The 22224-nt window shown below is 36.8% G+C and overlaps 1 protein-coding gene across 6 annotated transcripts in view; it reads right to left on the reverse strand.

Moving 5' to 3' along the window:
- The window catches only part of wake (ankyrin repeat and fibronectin type III domain containing protein wide awake), a 204317-nt gene that overhangs the window by 58879 nt on the left and 123214 nt on the right, over positions 1 to 22224 (reverse strand). For 5 of the 6 annotated variants that reach the window (XM_069127204.1, XM_069127199.1, XM_069127200.1 and 2 more), the window contains 3 exons: positions 10811 to 10959; positions 10588 to 10704; positions 9082 to 9265 (listed from right to left, as the gene is read on the reverse strand). In XM_069127204.1, coding sequence (XP_068983305.1) covers positions 9082 to 9265; positions 10588 to 10704; positions 10811 to 10959 — 450 coding nt within the window. The remainder of the gene's footprint in view (positions 1 to 9081; positions 9266 to 10587; positions 10705 to 10810; positions 10960 to 22224) is intronic. The other variant, XM_069127201.1, reaches the window with a different exon arrangement.

Raw genomic sequence — 22224 nt, forward strand, 5'->3', positions numbered from 1 at the left:
TTCCTGAGAGGACTTGTGCACTTAATCTTCACCCTATGGCTCGATCGTTTAAAACCACCCCTGTGCCATTGTATTCTAACCTTTGGCACGCGCTATTAGGTCCATATTACGACACGTTGCTACCGCAACGGGAGAACTTTAATCGTGTTTATTCAGAACTGCACCACGTCGATAATATTAATTCCGCCCAATCAGCGTACAGTCTCCTTCCTGTTATTTTCTTCCTTTTTATTTTATACTCCCGGCAGAGTTAACTTCTCGACATTTACCAGCCCCCGCTTCAACGTTGCATGCATTAAAGCTGATAAAATCACTTCTACGACATTATCCTCGCCCCCCCCTAATTCGACCTCGCTTTTAGTACAGCCATATCCGACATACGTCTAATTACTCTCGAAATTATGCACTTACGTGAAAACTAGCAAACTTCGAAAGAAAAAAGACGATCTTCGAATGAAAATGATCGTTTCACGCTGTTCCAATTACCTGCGAAACAGTTTCCTTTGTATTTTAGTCGTTAAAGAAATTTGTACGTATCTTCTATTATTTTTCTTTTTTTTTTATTTCTTTTTCTTTCGTATTACATTAACAGCTTTCTAATTGTCCTAAATACGCCTCTATTTAGAATTTCATTGCGTGCCTAAATGTACATATTATGATGATTAGTGAGATGATTAATGGATACGTTGCTAAATATACTTTGAGAAACTGTTACTGTGCCTGAATTTTACAACAGAAACTTTTTCCAAAGGAACATCAGGGAATATTCATAGGTATCGTTAGTAGACGATCAGCGTCACTATTTTCACTAAAATACAAAATTAAGATCCTACTTTTTAGAGAGAATAATTATAATATACAGGGTGGTTGGTAACTGGTGGTACAAGCGGAAAGGGGGTGATTCTACGCGAAAAAAGAAGTCGAAAATATAGAATAAAATTTTTTTTTTTTAATTTTTCCATCGAGACAACGATCTACAGTGAGATTCGTTATAACGTACCACACGCGTACCGAGCGAAAATTCAAAGTCGATTTTTTTGAAAACAAAGCCTCAAACGAAAAATTTTTATTTTATATTTTCGACTTCTTTTTTCGCGTAGAATCACCCCCTTTCCGCTTGTACCACCAGTTACCAACCACCCTGTATATTATTATATTTTATATAATATAAACATTTTTTTCAATTCGTAAGGAAACAATAGACGCGCAACGTGTTCCTTTTACATTATTTCATCGAATTACGTACGATCCATTTTGTTCTATTGGAAAGTTGTACGTCTATTATTTCCTTCTAAAACGAAAGAAACTTTTCCGGTAACTTAATATATTATAACGAAAAATTAATGTCCGAATAAAACTCAACGTTAATTTCGCCAATCTCTAGGATCCAAGAATCTCTATGTGTATCTTCAATAATTGCAACAGCGATCTTGCCATTTTGACTAGTCTGATACATTTCCAACGTGCGTAAATCATTAAAATGTACAATTTACTAAAAAAACTTTTACACAAAGCGTCGTTCGACGTCCGTAATAATAGTACGAGATTTCTTTTTGTCCGCCAACGAAAGATCCGCAAGAAAACAGTTTTCCGTGGACGTTTATTCATCTCGTAGCCAGCCGGTATATGCAAACACGAGCTTCCTCTATTTCTTCGTCTCGACGATTCGCCGGCTTTTTCCCTCGTTTTATTCGTCTCTGAGCGTGCAAACAAGGGGGAGACGAGGAAAGATAAGTAACGTTAATAACCTAAGAAAACTGATTTGAATTCCTCGCGCTGGCGAGTTACCTCTCCCGGCAGACGCGACGTTTCGTTCGCATTTTTCACCACCTCCTGAGAATCTGCCTCGAACGCGAGCTGCCTGATCTTTGGGAATCGTGGCAATTGCACGTTTTCGCGAGCAGCACTCAACCGCTGCTGAAATATTATGCTCGCTACGAAAATAGAGAATATACGAGGCGCACGGGGAACGGCCATAAAGTTGTACAGGTAAAAAGCTTTTGATTATCCCTTGTAAAAAGCTTCTTTGTTTTCTGCCCCTTTGAAGAGTATTCTTGGAACTACGAATTTTCCCCGACATCGATGCACAGAAGCACCGATCCTTCTACGAATCCATTTTGCAAAGCACAGGTACGCCGACAAAAATAACGCGGCAATTCACGTGATCGTCGATTAGAAATTTCATACGTTCGTTGCTAGTAACGCGCGTGTTTCGAGGAAATTCATCGTACGATTAAACAAAATAATGTGCCAATATGTTGGAATAATCATTGTTATATAAGAAAACCTTTGATTGAGGAAACGTGTAATTTTAAGCTTATTCTTTTGTTTGGCTGGACATAAAATGTACAATATTTCGTCATTCTTTCATCGTTACATCAAAGTCCGATAACAACGTAAAACGAGTATCATTGTGTCGAGTAAAATTTAATTCAGCACTCGAAGCGTAAATTACACCGTCCCTCTTCCATCTGTAGTAACAAAAAAAGAAAGAAAAAAAGAAACAAAGTAGAGAAGCGAGCAAACTTTTTAATATTCCTCTCTTTTACGAGCAAGAACCGAGTGATTAAAAGAAGGTAGCTACTTTGACTACGTCGTTACCCAGCACTAATTAATTCAGACGTTTGTGATTCGCGAAAGAAAACTGCGATATCCTCCGTTTTTAATCTTCGTTCTTTCAGGAAAGAAAAACAGGACCGCTACGTGCGATATTTGACCAAGTCGCACCTCTAAATTACAAGCTTCCAATTTATCCTCGCCAAACTTTGTCTTCGTTATATTCTCAGCTTGTCGACTTAAATAAAACAAACAAATCCGCCAGAGGCGGATGCGTTGGCCCCCTTTTCGCTTCAGTTTCTTTATTTCCTCTTTTTTCTTTGTTTCTTTTTCCTTTTTTTTTCCTACTTCACACCGTCGTCGAGCTAGTTTTTTCGAGAAAGCGACAACTGAATTTTCTGTTGCCGCTGTCAAGACCGCCGCTTTCTGCCTTGTATCTTCAATTATAAAATAAAGGACGCTCGTTTTCGCGTTCAATTTCTCTGTCCTCTGAATCACTTGTAGTTTAGGAGGAAAGCAGATTACACGGATGGGGAAAACATCGTGGAGCGTGGAAAAACTAGAGAAAATTGCAGAGAGATCCTTGAACCATTAAATCTTGAAATTGTCTTTCACTTTTATTTTCCTACTGGAAGGCCATATGCACCGGTCTTTTTTCGATGCTCGTTGCTGGAAATCCAGCAGTCTCTCTCTCTCTCTCTTTTCTCTCTCTACACGTCTACAATTTATCCACGCAAATTACGCGGCGATGACTTGAAATTACCCACAGTCGGTGGCATTTCGAGTTCAGAAGTTTGCTTCAATCCTCGTCACTACGCAGGAAAAACATCGGTTAGTTGTGGCACAGCTATGATTTACGCCAATTTACCGACCTTCGTGCCACGCATACGTGTAATGAGCGCATTAAGTGGCTCGTTAGCCAATCAGACTGCAGAGAAACCGCGCTTTCTCGGTTTGAATAGTTGATTCCTACTTTTTTCGATGGCTTAATGAATTGGATTTTCAACGAAGTGAATTCGCCGAATATTATTCCGTTCAAAATATTAAATAACGTGATTGAAGATTCATCTAAAGCCACGTTCGTCGTATTCTTCTTGTTGCAGAAGAGAAAAAGGATGTTCCAGTCTCTTTAATTCTTATCCAATAGATTCGTAAATATTTCTCGACAAAACGTTCGTTGTATCGTGCAATCGTCGTGTCGATCTGAATCACATCGTCGCAGAGAAACTATATCCAATCGAATCACCGAGTTAAAGAACCGACGATCATTTTGCAAGAAAACATATTAATCTCGATATAGTGAACGATGCATTCTCGCTTGAACTATATTTTGTAAAGCACAAAAAAGACGTACGATGAAAAAAAGAAATAACCATCAGGATATTTCAGAATAATCGCTTTGCTAATAAGAATACGAAGATCGTTTTACTCGATAAACGATATGACAGAACTTTTTTTAAAACGGATCAAATAGAACAATGGAACGAATCTCGCTTTTTCGAAATTTAACAGCACCTGTTCTCCTTCTCGCCAACTTCTCGAGAAATGAATTACAAGACGAAACCAAATTACAAATGCTTCGAGTGAATTTGGCGTACGATTTGCAAGTGGTATTGTTCGATGATTTAATTGAGAACATTGCGCGAATCGTTGCACGAGCTAGAACTCCGCCGTTATGATTTATCCCTTTGATATCTGATCGAACAACATGAATTTCGTTGCATCTCGTTGTTCCGAGGAAACTTGCCAACTATAAATAATTTTCAACGCTAGCAGAGACTAGATAATTGCTTTGCCTCTTGGCTGGGGGATAAGGTTTCAGACTTGATGGCCAAGGAAAGGTCAGACACAAGAGAAGATAACGTTAACTGTGATAAAAAACCACCTACTCGGACGAGTTAGATTCGACTATATTTCCTCTATGCAAGTTGATGCGGCTTTAAGATTAAATATATTATTCCTTCGAGAAATAAAAGAACAAAGAATATATAGAAGATATATAGGAGACATAAAGAACGTAGAGACAAGAAGATATTTTAGAAAATCCGATCCTCGAGAGAATAATTAATATTTTTACGAATAAAACTCTTCGTAAAAACTTCACGATAATAGCCTGATAAGGTGTTAATTATCAGCGTCTATCTGTCGGGGTGGGGGGGGGGGAGAGTACGATGTAACAAATCGTAGAAAGAGAGAAACGAAACGCAAGTGGAAGAAGTTGTTCGTGGTCAGGCACGGCAGGGAAGACCTGATTAGCTGCTATTATGTTCTTTTATATCTTTCTTTGTTCGATGATAAATTACCTTTTCACAATAAATGCTGTAAAGATATAAATGATGAGAAACGTACTAATAACTTCTCCTCGATGTACAATTATTTTTTAATTAACATCGAAATGAGGAAATAAAGCCTTGCTAGTTTCAAGAGAAATGAAATAATTTTTTAAACTAAAACACACAGGATGCTGCACACTTTTCCTCGCGAGACTTCATCAACGCGTATTCTTCGTGTATTCTGCGTTTTAGAAGAAGAAGGAAATCGTATGGATTCTCATATGAGTAGAGTGAACTTTAAGAGAAGTACTCGTATATCAAACAAGAATTAATCTACACAGTTTGTTTAAGAAAGAACATGACTGACGATACATTTGTAGTATCGTGGACGAGGGGCTTGGGGGTGTCGTGCGAATTATAAACAAGCGGTTGCTGAGTATGTGCGTAGTGGGGCTAAGACAAAAGATACGAGGCTAAGACAAAAGACAAGGGGATGCTAAGGGACATAAACGAATTAACAGCAGTATGAGTTGAGAAGCCAGAGAGTGCGGATTGCGTTGTCGAGACAGTGTTGTTAGCGTTGTTGAGAGTCAAATCCGTGGTGACGAGAGTTGCTAATTAATTATCTAGTTGTCTTAATTATAACACGTTGTTGTGATTAGTTCATGTTAAATAACCATCGTTTACTGTTTAATCAACATCTGTTCAATCCATTTGCTATAAATAAACTAATCATAATAGTTTACGATACTAGACATTAGTTTACATTTTACTATTTGTATAGAATATTAGTATGAAACTAATACAATATTGGTATTTATAGATATGTTTAAATAGAACTTTAAGAGCAATAACGTTTGATAAATAATGTTTGCACGATAATTTAAAAAGAAGAAAAAATCCTGATATTTTTCAGGCAAAGTGGTAAAAACAATATTTGTTGTAAACTGATATAATCAAAATTAAACTTCAGACAGTAATAAATTCAATTTTTAATCACTGTCAATCTCGTATTGACAGGCTCGCTATTATTAATACCTGATCATTACATTGATTGTTATAATTTATTTCTGTCTTCTATTATAATAACCCCAAGCTCCCTTCGTATCATTTTTATTCCGACTTTTTAATAGAACTTCCAGCGATCTATCTATAATAAAACACTCTAATCCGATACTTGTAAAATATACTAATAAAGTTTCATAAAAAAAGAAAAAGAAACTGCAAGTTCCTTGTAGCCCAAAAAATCAAACAAAAAGAAAAGTTCAGTATACGAAAAACTTAATTCCGCTGGATCACAGCGAAACAATCGATGGAATATCAAATTTATCCGAATCGCGGTTAGTCGACAGCTTAAAACCGGCGATGCACGGCTAAGTATTCTTCTTGTCCATAAGCTTTCGAATTCGCGGCAATATCGCGTTGCGTGTTTTGTTTCCCCGAGCTGGCCGTCTAGGTTCGTGGAAAACCGGGTCGCATCCATTTGCAAATTAAATTTCTACACCCTGGCGGATTGTTCCGCGCGAGCAAAGCTTACATACAGTGTCTTGCGAAAATATTCCAACCACTTATCGTGGAAAATTTGTCTAAATATATTTCCGTGTTTTACATGAAGCCTTTTTTAAACTTCGTTAGCTCTTAACGAAGCAGGACTATTGCGATTATGTTGGCAAAATTTGAAAGCGAATTTGATCCATTTATCGTGGAAAATCTTCGTAAATATATCGTACGCGTTATACGAAACATTTTCAAATTCATTAACATTCTAACGAGACACTGTCATCGTGATTATATTGGCCAAATTTGAAAGCAATTCGGAAATGTACGTAGAAGTCACAAGATATGTATGGGTGCAAGTATTTGAAACACTTAACGTGGAGAATTTTTATGAATGCATTGTATGCGTTATAGAAAGAATACTGAACTGTCATTAACATTCTAACGAGACACTGCTGCCACGAATATGTTGGACAAACTTGGAAGCAATTCGACATATAAAAGTTAGAAGACAGTTGCGCCTATCGCGATCATACATCGAGTAGAAAATTAATTTTATTATACAACAGCAATACAACTTATAGTTAAACATTGGAAATAATAACGCTGGAAATATCGAAGTTTATCAATACAACAATAATTATACTTCGATTGGATAATAATGGAATTAAATAGCAATATTAGAATAATAGAATTATAATTGTCTTGTAACTGCTTTTAACTGTTTAAATACTTCAATTTACTTACATTACAATGCGTTTGCACTAAATACCTCGTAATTTCTATATACATTTTCCGTATCGTTTCAAATTTAATCAATACGATCACGACGGTGGTTATAACGTTAATTAAATTCTGTCTTATTATAATATTAATGAAATTTCACAACGTTCTGTATAACGTGTTCACAAAACATTTTCATAAGCGTTGAAATACTTCCACCAGCTACTGTACGTCCCTTTTTCTCCCTCGTACGTTCCGTTCTGTATGAACCTGCATGTTTTTCCGTCACCTGTCACGCGATAGATCTCCGTTCTTGTTTTCATCGCCGTGCTATTCACGAACTCTATGTATCCACGGATTTTAAAATAATGTCTATCGATCGTTGGAGGGCACGTCGATGCGTTTCACGGGGATAACGCTACTTTGTTAAGGGAGCACGAGGGTGACTCGACGTCGGCCATGTAATTTTAACGGAGGAGAAGCTGGGTCGTTTCTCGGGGAAAAGCTATTGTCTCGTTTGGGGATGGCTTTTCTTTAGAGGCTCGAACTAGCCCGTTTTCTCTTCGATGAGAGATAACAATGATTTGTCGAAAGATACGGGCAATTTCCAACAGAATAAAAGCGAGAGATGCCCCAAGTTAAGTTTCGGATGAGCTCGTTTGGCCGGAATAGGGACTTGGCTGGATCATTTTTTTCCCTTCATTTACTTGGACGCTACGAGAGATGCCGTTATTCATTTTAATTAACGCTTTCAGCCATGAGTGCTCTTTGCGCTGGTGTTATGTTACGGTGCATGTGATATTGGTTTTACGAAGCTTCCTATTAGCTACGGAGTTTTCTGTCGTCGATCTCGCAAGACAAACTGATCGGTTCCACTTTTTGTACATTTCGTTTTATTCCATTTGATAAGCACGCGATTAACGTTCAATCGTCAGCAACGAATTATTTATTTCCGTGAATGCATTTACCGCGAGAAAATTACATTACATATGATCATAATCGTTTATAGTAGATCATAATTATCCAAAGTAAATTTAAGATGTAGCGTCTACAGCGTCGTCGGCTAGACAACGCTCGAGTTTGTGGAGTCGATCGGCTCCTGAACGGTTCAATTATTCATCGCATCGATGAAGAAGAAACTTGTTATAAATCACGTGTATTTGTCGTTAAGAAAATAATATAAGAGACATGTCAGACATGGCGTATAATTAGAGTATTCGTTTGATTTTCGTACAGGCCTTCCATTTCGAAAGAAACGTTAGGTTGAAAATATTGCGTTGAAAACTACATTGGAAATATAACTTTGCCATTGGAAAAATTTCAGAGACCATATCCACTGTTCCACGCGTCCACCTTTCAATGTATAGACCGTTCGAAAAAAACAGCCACGATAACTGCAATTCGAAACTTGCAGAACCGGTAGCTCAGTCATCCGTAAAGTGCGCAGAACAATATTTAAATTATCTCGATTAAACGTAGGATATTTCAAACGACTGAAACGCCATACTGCACCAACAATATCATTACGCCACTATCGTTTTCCATACGCGCCACCGATATTATCGTCCGCTGTAATCCACCAAACCAACTACTAACTCTACTGTCTCGCTAAATTAACGTGAATCAATCATTCGATATTGCAAAAGCGGAATTGAACGTAACCGGTGAATTTATCAGTGGCGATTCGGTGGAAACTCAGGACCTTGGAACTAGGAATCCTCCGCTTGCCGGCGAACCATCCGGTAAAAGCGATTCAGTGTCTGCGTATCAACTTCGATGTTGCGAAAAGTAATAACTCGTGGGTAATTTGTTGCGAAACAAGTCTCGTTTCGATAAAAGTTCGTCGAAGGACACTTCCGGAGTAGTCGAAGCTGTCCGTTCTGCGGCAATGGTCTCGGACCAATTTCTTTTTTCTTTTTTTTCTGGTCTCTTCCTCTTCTTTCTCCTCCTCCTCCTCCTCCTCCCTTTCTCGAGTCTCCGTAGCGACGTCCTGTATTTTAAGAATTTGACGATGGCCGATTTCGTGACATACCTTTCCCAGGAGAGCCTCCGTGGAATTTCATCGCTCGGAGTGAAGCTTGGCCTCTGGTTCAAGAGCCTCGCCAATCTGGTCAAAGGTTGAGAACCGCCGATGCTGGAGGTACTCAGCCTGCCGCTTCTCGTCGAGTGTTCCTTTGAGGATTCTCGCGTTGGTCCGGAGTCCGAGACGCGACGTTCTGCGAATAAATAAAGAGAAAGGGTGAAGAGGGATTTTTTATGAAAAGAGAAATAGAGAAAGGTGTGAGTAAGAAAACTGATTACGAGATGTCAGCATGGAATTTATGATATTTCTAGTTGACTCGATGCTATCAGCCAAGTGGCTATTGATCCCTTTTATGATGGAAGGCCCTTGAGACTGTTACGCTAGGACTTCGATTATCAGAGCAGCGATTAGTGGAACGATTTATGCTAAATTTCGGGGATAAGGAGAAACAGAGTTTCTAGAAAGGGAGAAGGAATGAAAAAAGTTCGCGTTGCAAGACGCCGGTAGGAAATTTACTGTATTTTAGGCTGACTCGTTATCATTAGATAACGCACGCTAGGTAAATCAAGACATTAAATAAATATACAGGGTGGTTGGTAACTGGTGGTACAAGCGGAAAGGGGGTGATTCTACGCGAAAAAAGAAGTCGAAAATATATAATAAACATTTTTCGTTTGAGGCTTTGTTTTCGAGAAAATCGACTTTGAATTTTCGCTCGGTACGCGTGAACTTATCACGTCTCGTTATAACGGATCTCACTGTAAATCGTTGTCTCGATGGAAAAATTTAAAAAAGGAAAAAAAAAATTGTATTCCATATTTTCGACTTCTTTTTTCGCGTAGAATCACCCCCTTTCCGCTTGTACCACCAGTTACCAACCACCCTGTATATCGCGATACAATTTATTTGTATTAGATTCTATGGATTTGAAATTAATAAATTCGATCTCATCGACTAGATTTATACGATAGAAAACTCTCGAAACTCCTGTGATAGAATCTCCATCATCGGAACGCCGATTAGCAGAACGATCAATTTACGGAAGATTTGCGAATAGGTAAAGAAAGAGGGGAAGGATTCTGGTGGAAAGGAAGGAATATGAAAATGATTACGAGATAACGATGGGGAATTTACGTTATTTTTCCGCCGACTTGCCACCGTTAGATCTACATGGAAACGTACCGTGTTCAACGTACAAGGCATCGTAGTAAGCTCGTATATAGTAGAATTTGGATTACCATAATACCGATTAATGGAACGATCGATTATCGGAATATCGATTTATGACAAATTTGACGATAGCTCTTTGTAAAGAAGACTAGAGTACAGGAATAGAAATGAAAAGAAATCGAAGAGCACAAAAGCAAGTGCACGATAACGTACTAATGTATTCCAAGTAGCGAATTTTCCTAAAGAAGATTTTTACTATTGCAACGAATGCAATTCCACGGATTAGGGATATCAAGCGGCAAGACGATTGATCACCTCGTTTTGAATAAACCCTCGATATTTTACCTATCGTGTCGTCTGTGAACGATATCCTCGGTGTTAGTAGCTTGGTGCAATGGGAAACGGTACTGCCACGTTTCGTCGAAGTTCCACTCTCCGGAACCGATAAACCCGCTGACGCTGCTGTAATCATTAGCAAAGCGTTGTATTCTTTAAGCGGTAAATAGCGCCAATAGGAAGCCAAGTAGAAAGCGTGCTTGATCAATCGATAATTATTTAATTAACATACCGTTGTAACGGGCATCGATCTGTGCTTGAAGGATGCTCAAACCAGGCGCGACTATAGCTGGCAAAGTTCTGGAACGCAAGAGGGGTGCTGGACGTCCTCCAGGACCTCGCGCGCCTCTGTTTTCCGTTTTGCATTCTACCGTGGGGATGCTGAAAACAAACAGACGATATTATTGTAGCGTTTCCGCAATCTCGCGGTATTTTTTTATGTGACACGTAGTAAGCGAACTTTGTGCCAGGATGTTTCGTGGAATTTGAATATGCAAATATTCAGCGATGAAACATTAATAATGTTAATAAGATCGTAATTTTGAAACTCGGAATATTATTTGGTCGTTATTAATTGCGACGTTTTGGGCGAAATATTATTTTTGCCATGTTTGGAAAGCGAATTATTATTTGCTTGTGCCAGTCGGAATATGTTAATATCATTTAGTTATTATTATCAAGTTCGACGATTCTAAGAGATATTATTTCCATCATAGTTGGAAATTAAACTATAACCTTCCAGTTATTACGTGTGTTTATCCCACTTGAAGATTTTAATATCATTTAGCTATTACTATTAACGTCGACGTTTCTTTGAAACGTTATTTTTACCATATTCCGAAATTAAATTATTAGTAGTTTGCTATTACTTGTTCATCTCACTTGGAAACTTTAATGTCCTTTAGTTATTTTTCTTTCCAGTTATTTTCTTTTAATTATTTTTATCGTAAATTTTGCAAATTGAATTATTAGTTGTTTGTTATTCATTATTGTTTTAATATGTACGAATTTTTATCGTACACTTTCTGCAAGCATGAAGAGACGTAGGAGGCAGTTTCGACAGCGATACAAAGTTATAATTACGTACACTATACGATAAGAGTACAATGGAACATAACGAAATAGAGTTCAATCTCTACAATTCAAGGAATAATCTATGCATTAACCTCGTAATACAATAGCAGACGAAAGAAAGTTTCAAGCTGTTAGGATAATGTATTTCGTGTATGTTCATATATCAACAATTTTTGTTATTCTCATATTTCTTCATATTTTGTTATTCAGTAATTTCTCATCACTTTGCCGACAGTCACCTATTTTACAGTACAATGTGTACCATATCTATTCACTGTTGCAGTGTAAAAACGATTGTAATTCTTAAAATTATAATATCTTTTGTACCGCTAAAATTTATGCTTCCTTTTGTCCGCCACTTATCCTCCACATTTACATACATTTTATAACATCTTTCACTCACTTCGACCAAACTACGCTCTCAAATTCCACTTTCTCTTTGTCCAACCACGTATTCCCAGCGCCATTGTGTCTAACAACGCGTGTAACCACCATAGCAGAACCACGAGTACGGCATATAAAGAAATTCTAATTTTCTAAATCGCTTTTTCTAAATTTCTCACACTGTAAACAAGTTAATAATTATTTTCATCGTATTTCGCAGATTCCCAGCTCTCTACCTCCCTTTCCAAGCTTTTGGAAAACTGATCTATAGCGAAGAAGAGAAAAATCAAGCTGAAGCATAGACTTTTTACGTGCTAGGACTACGGTAATTCGAGAAAAAGGCTCAGTGGCAACGACCTGAGGTAACCCTTGGAACGAACGAAGGAAGCCGGGTGACACGAGATCAGGATTACGGATCCTAGCTCGCAGGAAGTTCATCTACCGGTCGACCACTTTGTCTCCTCCGCAAACCAACGACTTCCTTTTATCATCCCCCCCCCGTCCCGATAATTACGCCGATGCGTACAAAAGCAACGAACCAGCTTAACAATGGGGTCCCTTGTGTTTCGACGATTGAACAGAAATTTATTAAGCGGACGAAGAAGAGCATTAGAAGATGTTGGGAAATCAATTCTGGAAAGAAGATCGTTCCACTATGCCCATTTACAGTCGGTCTTCGATATCAGAAAGTTGGACGAAATCGCTATGAAATTCATTTTCGTCGCTGACTTTGGCGACGTGAAAGTATCGTTTGCTTGGATTTTATTTTTTATACCGGTTCGTTTCTGTGATAATTGTAAATTAGCAGAAATGCTTTGTAGGCGATTTTTAATTGCTATATAGATGAACAAAATATATATATATATATATATATATATATATATATATATATATATATATAAATATGCTGTATGTTTGATGAACAAAATGGCAATAATTTTATAATTTAGTATTCAATTTGGTCGGTATATACGTTTCTTTTTTCAATTTCGATGATGATTATTTAAAAAGCTATAGCAAATAACACTAAGTAGCTGTTTGTTTTAGGTTCATATTAAAATTGGGTCTAAATTTTTATGTCATTTTTATTTAGAGATTCGTTCAGTGTGCGAGCAAGCGTCGGTATCGGTAAAATATTTAAAAAAGCGTGGCGAATGATCTTTAGCATTTTTCTTTTTATCTCACATTGATATTATACATTAAAATTAAATGTAAACCTAAAGCTGATACGGAAATTGAAAAGCTATCGAGTAGAAGCAACGAACTAAATACCGATATTGATAAGACGACTACCAAGTTCCATTTATAAATTTCATTCTTTATTCGTTGTCTTTCGTTATTTGGATTTATTTTGCACAAACATTAAGTCGAACTTCTTTTCTAACTATTTCCTGTTTACCTTCCATCGCTCAATTTGCGTTTATACAATTAATTTTAGATTAGATTTAGGTTTACTTCCAATGCAAAATTAAAAGTATGAACTTAAAATCTAAATCTCTAAACATATTTTACTTATACTTTCTATTTATATTTAAATAACCCTTTTCGATATATTGGAACTCAAACAAATCTAAGATACGAACTAACTCGTAAAAGAAATTCACAAACTTTGTGCTTAAAATAGCACACGTAGGATAGATTTTCCTCCCTCTATAGCTAAACTTATTCTTCCAGTTTTACTGCTTTATGTTATCGATTCTTTTTATTCGAATAGATGTTCATTTAACGACTTACCTTCAGTGTCGAATTTTTCATAATACACGTGAGATGATCTTTTCTTTCTCTACGTTTCAACCGATTCTTCCATTTAATTTTATATTGATTCTTCTGACTGAATAAAGATTCGAATATTACGTCCGTCGTACTTTGGAAGATAAATGCGTCGCGTGATTTCAATCGTCATATACAAACTACACGCGTTTACGTCTGAATCGCTCGACGATCGAGACGACAATAACGAGACGAGCGTTATAACGACGAACCCGAACAGTTGTGGCGCATTACATAAGGACGACCGTGACAACAACAGGTGTCGCGGTTACACTAATTTTGTTTTCACCCTGCTAAGGGTAATATAAGAAATTTTTGAAAACAATGCTACGATTACACAACGAACGTTGTATGACTGATTAAATAAAATAATAATAAGCCGATATTTTTCAACCAAATTCAATATATATATATATATATTGAATTTGTATATATATTGAATATATATATATATTGGTTTCTTAATTTGCGCGACACTTTCTTTATTTTTTTTAAATTAAAATACAATTCACGATCTTAATTTACGCGGCCAGAAAATTGTTCTACAAGTTTCAAAAGTAACAAATGTATGGAGGAACTTGTTATATGTTGAAACGCGTCAGTGCTATATGAGATGAGGATAAAAGTACATTACGTTGTGCTATTCATCATACACGTACATGTCTTTCCTCTAGAAAATTCATTAATTTTTGAGGGAAAATAAATTTTCGCTTTAAGCCACAGATAATTATTTATATCGCATTTGCGTGAAGAAACGAATAATATAATTCCGTGTACTATATTTCATTCCTTTTATCGTCAAAATTTATTATTAAAATTATTAATCACTTCCAGATTGAAAAATCTATCAACCAAATATATTTGACGGTGTTAACAAAAATCTGACAATTATCAATTTTTATTGTAAAACGAAACAAAAAGTCTTTTTTCTATCAATTTCCATTTACGTGTTGTAGCACAGATCGCTTCTCCCGGAGAATTTTTTCTCGTTGTTCTTACACCACAGGCACCTTTGCTGTAAATTTTCAAATATTCCAGTCTCGAAAAGTCATGGGTCACATAAAAAGCAAGTTTTGTGTAACACACGTAATACATTCACGAATATTTTCCAAAGGTTTTCAGATATTTTCACAAGTTACTGTACAGAGGGAAAAGAGAAAAAATGCGGGGGAATTGTTTTCCACAGGAAATTTACGAGTATCCCGAGACACTCGGGGGCTGTCAGGAGAATTTACTTCGAGATCAAAGTTATACGACGAGAACGACGATTATCGTGGGATTACAGCGGAGAAACCTCGTTTTTAAAGCAAACGCGTATACAAGTTTCTCGCCGCTCTCAACATCGTCCGATTAATTTTCAGAATCGTTTAACGGAAAGTAAATTCAACTTTCGAAACTTCTCCTGAAAGCTCTTAGAATTTCCACTTTAAGGGGTGTTTTCGACTGTTGGACGAAAAACCAGCGGCCAATGCCTTGGTGAACCGCGTTTTGAGTCGAAAACACGAATCCGCGTAGACGTTTTCCAAACTTAAAGGACATCAACTCGATAGGTTTCCCTGTCAGCTACAAGCTTCCTAAGCACGTAACTTTAAATCGCGTTGACGATCTCACGTTCATATGGAATTTCCTCATACTTTTCTGATTTTTATTATTATCCTTATTGTTATTATTTGTATTATAATCGTATTATGTCTATACGATAGACGTTTATACAGCACTTATTTATTCTTTTACGCATTTATGCAAAATTTGGAGGTGCAAAATTGCACGGAATACACGTAATATGTAAAATGATAAAAAGATATATAAAATGTCCAAGGTACGGTGTTTTCTGTAATAGCTGGTAGGTAAAACAATTTTCTACCGAGATTCTACGTTTTCAGTTAAATTCTCGAAAATATGACTTCGCAGAAAAATCATGTTCAACATGTTAATTTCTTTATAGAAATTGATAATCTTTCGACGTGGAACGCGACTGATTTTTCTTGACGAAGCTTTATTTCTTGAATATGAGTAATACCCAATACATCGAACACTGAGCTTTTTTAATCGATTATATACACGTCTATATATATATGCATCTTAACTGGTTTTTACTTTATCGATAACAATTACCAGAAATTTAAAAAAAATTTTTTAAATTAAACAAATCCACTTTGCGTCGTACAATTTTCCATCCTCTACTTTATGAAACTTCACTACATTGCGAAGCTAAAAGAACTTTTTTTTAAATTATTAAACATCTTCTTAGGACGAAGTCTGACAATAAAAATATTAAATGTAAAAGTTTCCTCTCTTTCCCCGTAAAATAGGAATCTGCCAAGGTTACTATAGTTTTCTTCTTAGAAAAAAGGAAGACAACCTATCAAGGTAACCATTTCGAGATAATTCCTGAAAATTCCAGATATTTTATCCAACTATTTTTCTTTTTTCATTGCAGTCCGCGTGTCTGCAATCTACCGCACAATAATAATAATCAGCACAGACGGTGATAACTTAAATCGACACGAATGTGAGTTCACCCAGCGGTGTATCACTGTGATGTTATTTTGCTTATGTCGTTAAATCCGTACAGTGGATGTAAAAAGTGATGTCTCTCTGATCTTTCGTATTCTTCTCTAACGTACAGTAATTTTGTGGCCAGATCGCTGCAGTGATTCTGTAGCCGTTGTTTATGCAACCTGCTGTGTCTGGCAATCTTTTCTGTTACAGTGGCTGATACTGGTTTCTTTATTTGTTTGTTTGTACGGGATGTACCAATCTTCGTTCAAAAAGCCTCTCAACTTTTTATTTTGCCATCTGTCTATTGATTTTGTATTGGAGTCGGAGGCTAGAATGCCCCATAATTGGCAAGCATACGTCCATATCGGTTCGAGAACAGCTCTATACATCAGCAGTTTGTTCTAGTTTGCCAGCCATCTGTGATTTTTTGCCAATCAATCAACCGCCACAAAGTTCCCTACATCTTTCGTCTAATTGTTCTGCTCTTTCGTTAAAAAGATATATAGTTTCCACTATATCTTCTCTACGATATATTAAACAGTCAACTGTGTTTAACGAGTATACACGTCGAACGAAAGCTGTATCTCGGAGCGTTTGCCGTGTATACTCGTCGTCGCTTGTATTTATCTACGCACTAACCCAGTGAGAGACTTCTGAAACTAAATTCCTCGGTTAAATGCTTAATAAATAATTATTTATAAATATAATATCTATGAATATATATATATATATATATAATATAATATTTAGAAATATAATGTGTTTTAATAAAAGAGATTTACGGTATAGGAAATTTTACGGTATTCACCTACTTCACATTGGTTCATAGTTTAAACGAATAAAATTAGAAAAATTATATTTTACACAAAAAATGAAGAAAAAGAAAAAAATCAATTTTCTATCGTAACTTTTAAATAAACAGACCTACGTAGCGAGTTTGCCGCTTAAAAACAAATCATCTTTCTATACATCTCTCTTCTCCTAAGTGTCTTCGACATACTGAGAAAGATACGTTTTTTATCCCTCGCTTCGAGGGCTGCTTTCACCCCTCAAAATATGGATGATCACCGATAAAAAAAAAAAAATACGTTAAATTTTGTTCCATGAATTTCATCAAAATCTAGTTATTATCACTTATTATTTTTATTACTTATCAGTTATTAAAACTTGGAAAATCTCTCTCGCAAGTTTGCTGCGAGATATTTCAGCGTTTCCTGCTTCCGGTGGTACGTCGTTATTTAATTTTACCGAAGGCTACGTTCGTCCTTTTAGCGTTCAGAGTGTATGGATTCCGTAGCATTGATTTCGATCGTCCACGTTTCCAGCCAATATCCTACTTCGTTCAGACGTTGCTGTAGTTTATTTGAAGCTTCGTGCTGCTAGTCGCGTCGTTGTGGCGAAGGTGGCAGTGAAGGTATCGAGCATTGTCGAAATGTCCCACGTACAGAAAGCGTATATTGCGGAATCGAGATATTAAAGTGAAATATTTCCAAACGATGTCGTCCCCTGTGAATAGGAAAGATCGTTTTCTTGATAATCTAGATCAACCGTTTCGTATTTTCGTACGGAATCAGCGGCTGTCTTGATACCCGTGACAGTGAAATAAATTTTTGCGAAACTAACGGAGCGGAATTTTTAGTCGTTTAAGCGTATCGCGTTTTTAAAAGAAACCCAGTCACGTTTCCATGGGATCCTTTCAGCTTTTATAACAATCCGCGTGAAAAACACGTCCGCGAAACGGTATTTCGGTCGATACAATTTCAGGTTTTCCCAAAAACACGTTTCACCCACGGATTTCCCATCTGTCCAAGGAAATTTTTACATCTTCTTTTTTTCTTCGAGCAAGTTTCTCGAGCACCTTGCTCGCGTTTATTCCGACCATTTTTCAAGATAGCCATTGTTTTTGTGTCTCCAGCAACGACGATTTAAAGCGCCGACCCTCGGCATAGAAGATACGATCTCAAGGGTTCACGTCTTCCTCAGGAATAGTTCATTTTTCACAGCTACGTCTGGCGGGTAGAGTCACTCACAAAAGTCTACATACTACATCCTTGAACTCTGAAATATCGTAACAGGAACTACGGCTACCGTAACATTTTTCATGTTAAATTTGCTACGTACATCGTCGGATTATTACGAGAAATGAGCGGCGTGCGTGTAGCACGTGACAGCAAAAATTATTCACAATACCGAGGATAAATCACTGCAGCGGACGTAGATTGCAATACAAATGGCAGAATGACATAGCAACTATTTGCTTGGTGCATATTCTTTTCTTTCGTTTTGTCAGACTTTCAGGAGATCAATCTGAAATATAGACGCGCTTCCCTCGAATCTACATTAAACGAAGAAATAACTTTCCTAAGAAAGGATTTCTACATCGTTCGGCTTGTCACGCCATAGCAAACGTACACGATTTAACAAAGTAAAATTTCTTATTTATTGCTACATCGGTTTACCAGGTATGTAAATATGAAACCGGAATTTTTGTATAGAAAATACACGTTTATTGTATGAAAATGATTAAAAATATTTTATTCGAAGTATTGCCCATCGCCAGCTATACATTTTTCCCACCTGTCTGGCAATTGGTGGATGCCACGCCAAAAAAACTGACGCTCTTTTGAGGCAAACCAGTCATCGAGCCATTTTCGTACATTTTCGTAAGAAGCGAAGTGCTGGTCAGAAAGTGCGTGTCCCATCGATGCAAATAAATAGTAATCGGACGGAGCCAAGTCTGGTGAGTAAGCCGCATGCGAAAGTATTTCCCAACTGAACGCTTCGATCGTTTCCTTGACCGGTTTTGCTGTATGTAATGGTGCATTATCGTGAAGCAAAATTACTTTGTGTTGCCTTTTTTGATATTCTGGTCGTTTTTCACGCAAAGTTTGATTCAAATCGATCATTTGTTGTCGGTAGCGCTCGGTATTAACGGTATCGCCAGGTTTTAACAGCTCGGTGGTCCTTTCGGTGGTCTTCCACGTTCTTCGTTCCTTACGTCAAAATTGCCACTTCTGAATTTTTTAAACCACTCAGAGCACTGTGATTTACCAAGAGCATGCTCACCGTAAGCTTCGACAAGCATTCGATGCGATTCTGCAGCAGTTTTCTTCAAATGGTAACAGAAAATCAATGCTGTCCGCAAATCGTAGTTTCCAGGCACAAAATTTGACATGTTCAACGCTATTACAAACTATGCTGTTGCATGAAACTTGTATTGTTCTGAGTCGAAAATGTTTGTGAGATGTGAACAAAGACTTTTGGCATCAATGACGCAGTTTAGTGATAACTACATTATCAGCTAGGACCATCCATAGGCAAATTCCGGTTTCATATTTACAGACCTGATATATTAGAAAGATAGAATATAAAATGCCATTTCACGAGGATCTGTCATAGCTTCAATGAAATCGTAGAGGAAGAATGGACTTAAGGTTGTGTTAAAGATCCGTTTAATTGATCTTCCGAGTAAAATCTTTCCCCTTGTCTTCATAAAATCGCCAAAAATGTAGATTTCTAACGTTACGTATGTTCGATTATAGTCTACAATTTCTTCGGTATTGTCATAATCAAAGATCAAAGATCGTAATTTCTGATATAATTTTGTTGGGAAAGTGCCGCCAGTTAAATGCTTCGTATCTCGGAAAATTCGAGGTGATTTCACGCTGATACGCGAGTGGACACAGGATTTTGCGACAAAATGCATATTTCCTTTTTCTCAGTAATTTCCTTTCTCTGAATTTCTCTCAAAAAGTTCTATAGACTAGCACGTGAACATTTTCGACCGATTTCAGTTGTAGATCTATTCGAGTTCGTGTTGAAAAGAAGAAAAGTGAACGGGATTATATTCGCAGCGTTAGCAGTGCAACTCCCTAACGAAGCAAATATCTGCAATGTTTAAAGGTAAGGCGTCACAGGTGGCGAGGTTAATGAGTTGCCCGCGTTAATAATTGAAACTTTTGATTGAATGCGGAATGTGACCCATTTCCGTGTTGAAGGTACGTTCACGAAGACGCGAGCCACTGTGTCGATAAGACATTTTCCACGATTTGATCGCCTTGTTATCTCTGAGCTTACGCTCGGCAAGCTCGTCCCGTTGTTATCTCTTCGTTGCCGCCATATAATCCCTTTGTTATACCAAATTGAAAATTTCCCTTTGTTAACGAAGAATAAATGGAATATGCAAACGAGGAAAAATCCCCGACTCGTAAATTCAGAAAATTTGGCAGTTTTAACGATATGCAGAGGATATACAGGGTGTCTTTAAATGCCGAGGATCAACTTTGGAAATAAAATATAGCACTCATCGAAACGAAATAAAAGAAATGTTCAAATGGCTGGAAAATCTATTTTTTTTGGAATTCGTGAGACGTTTTCTACTTCGAGTTTGTAAGACAATAGGTACAGTGTATTTCGCTGGTTTGAGCCATCGGTTAATCCCGGACAGTCGTTTATTTGGGACAAAGTTCAAAAAGCAGAATCTAATCGAACAAATAGCGCTAGTTTTCTTCTCTTAATTGCGATAGCGTGCCGCTTATTTAGGACAGAGGGCCGCAGTGCTCCAGAGAAAATAGGAAGCAGGACACCACAGGGATGAGAGGATTCGCTTTTCCTCGCTCGTTCACTCGTTGTTACGCATTGATGTTACTCGTAACGTGACACTTTTGTCTTAAATAAAATACATGTTTATCTGTGTGATTATGTATTGAGTCTGTTAGAAACAACCAATCAGAGTCTTATCATATTTTTTCTTCTTTCGTAGTTGCATTGCTTATGTTTCGCACTCCTCTTTCTTTTCGTTTATATAAATTCAATCTTCAATGTTCACTTATTTTCTCTTGACATGTCGTACGTTTTGGTTTAGTTGGTTAGAAGATAATTAAGAGATGCTAGATATTTGGCTGTAATTTAGTCTGAAAATATTTAAACGAATGCGTCAATGCTCGTTTAAGCTATAGTTTGTCTTTTTTGTGCAATATCATTTAATGATATCGATGACTACCGACAAAGAATGAAAATCGTTCCGTATGAGAAATGTCTGTATACATGTTAGGTATTTGTTTCTAATTTGATATATAAATATTTAAATGAATTCTTCCTTGTTCACTTAAGCTAAAACTGTTTTCTTTTAATTGTAATATCGTTGAACGATGTCGACGGTTGTTGAGAAAAAATGAGAATAGCGTGGCACGAAGAATATCTAAATACACATTAGACATTTGTCTCTAATTTGATCTAAAAATATTTAAATGGACGTTTCATTGCTTATTTAAGCTACAGTCTGTTTGCTCTTTATACAATATCATTTGACGATACCGATGATTACTGACAAATAATGAAAATAGTTCTGCATGAAGAATATCTAAATACATGTTAGACATTTGTCTCTAATTTGATCTAAAAATATTTAAATGGACGTTTCATTGCTTATTTAAGCTACAGTCTGTTTGCTCTTTATACAATATCATTTGACGATACCGATGATTACTGACAAATAATGAAAATAGTTCTCCATGAAGAATATCTAAATACATGTTAGACATTTGTCTCTAATTTGATCTAAAAATATTTAAATGGACGTTTCATTGCTTATTTAAGCTACAGTCTGTTTGCTCTTTATACAATATCATTTGACGATACCGATGATTACTGACAAATAATGAAAATAGTTCCCCATGAAGAATGTCTATATACGTATTCGACATTTGTCTCTAATTTGATCTAGAGATACTTAAATGAACTATTCATAACTGCTAACATAAGCTATAGTTTGTTTGTTCTGCGTAATTTTAGATACTACATTTACGTAAGAGACATTTCACGTAATTGGGTCAAAGAATGCTAATTCCGACGTGTCGCGAATAATCGAAATCCACTGTATTTAAACACATCGTTTTTCGGAAGATGGATTGGACG

Source organism: Bombus flavifrons, chromosome 14 (assembly GCF_040668555.2).
Source record: "Bombus flavifrons isolate JBK064 chromosome 14, iyBomFlav1_principal, whole genome shotgun sequence".
Classification (NCBI taxonomy): domain Eukaryota; kingdom Metazoa; phylum Arthropoda; class Insecta; order Hymenoptera; family Apidae; genus Bombus; species Bombus flavifrons.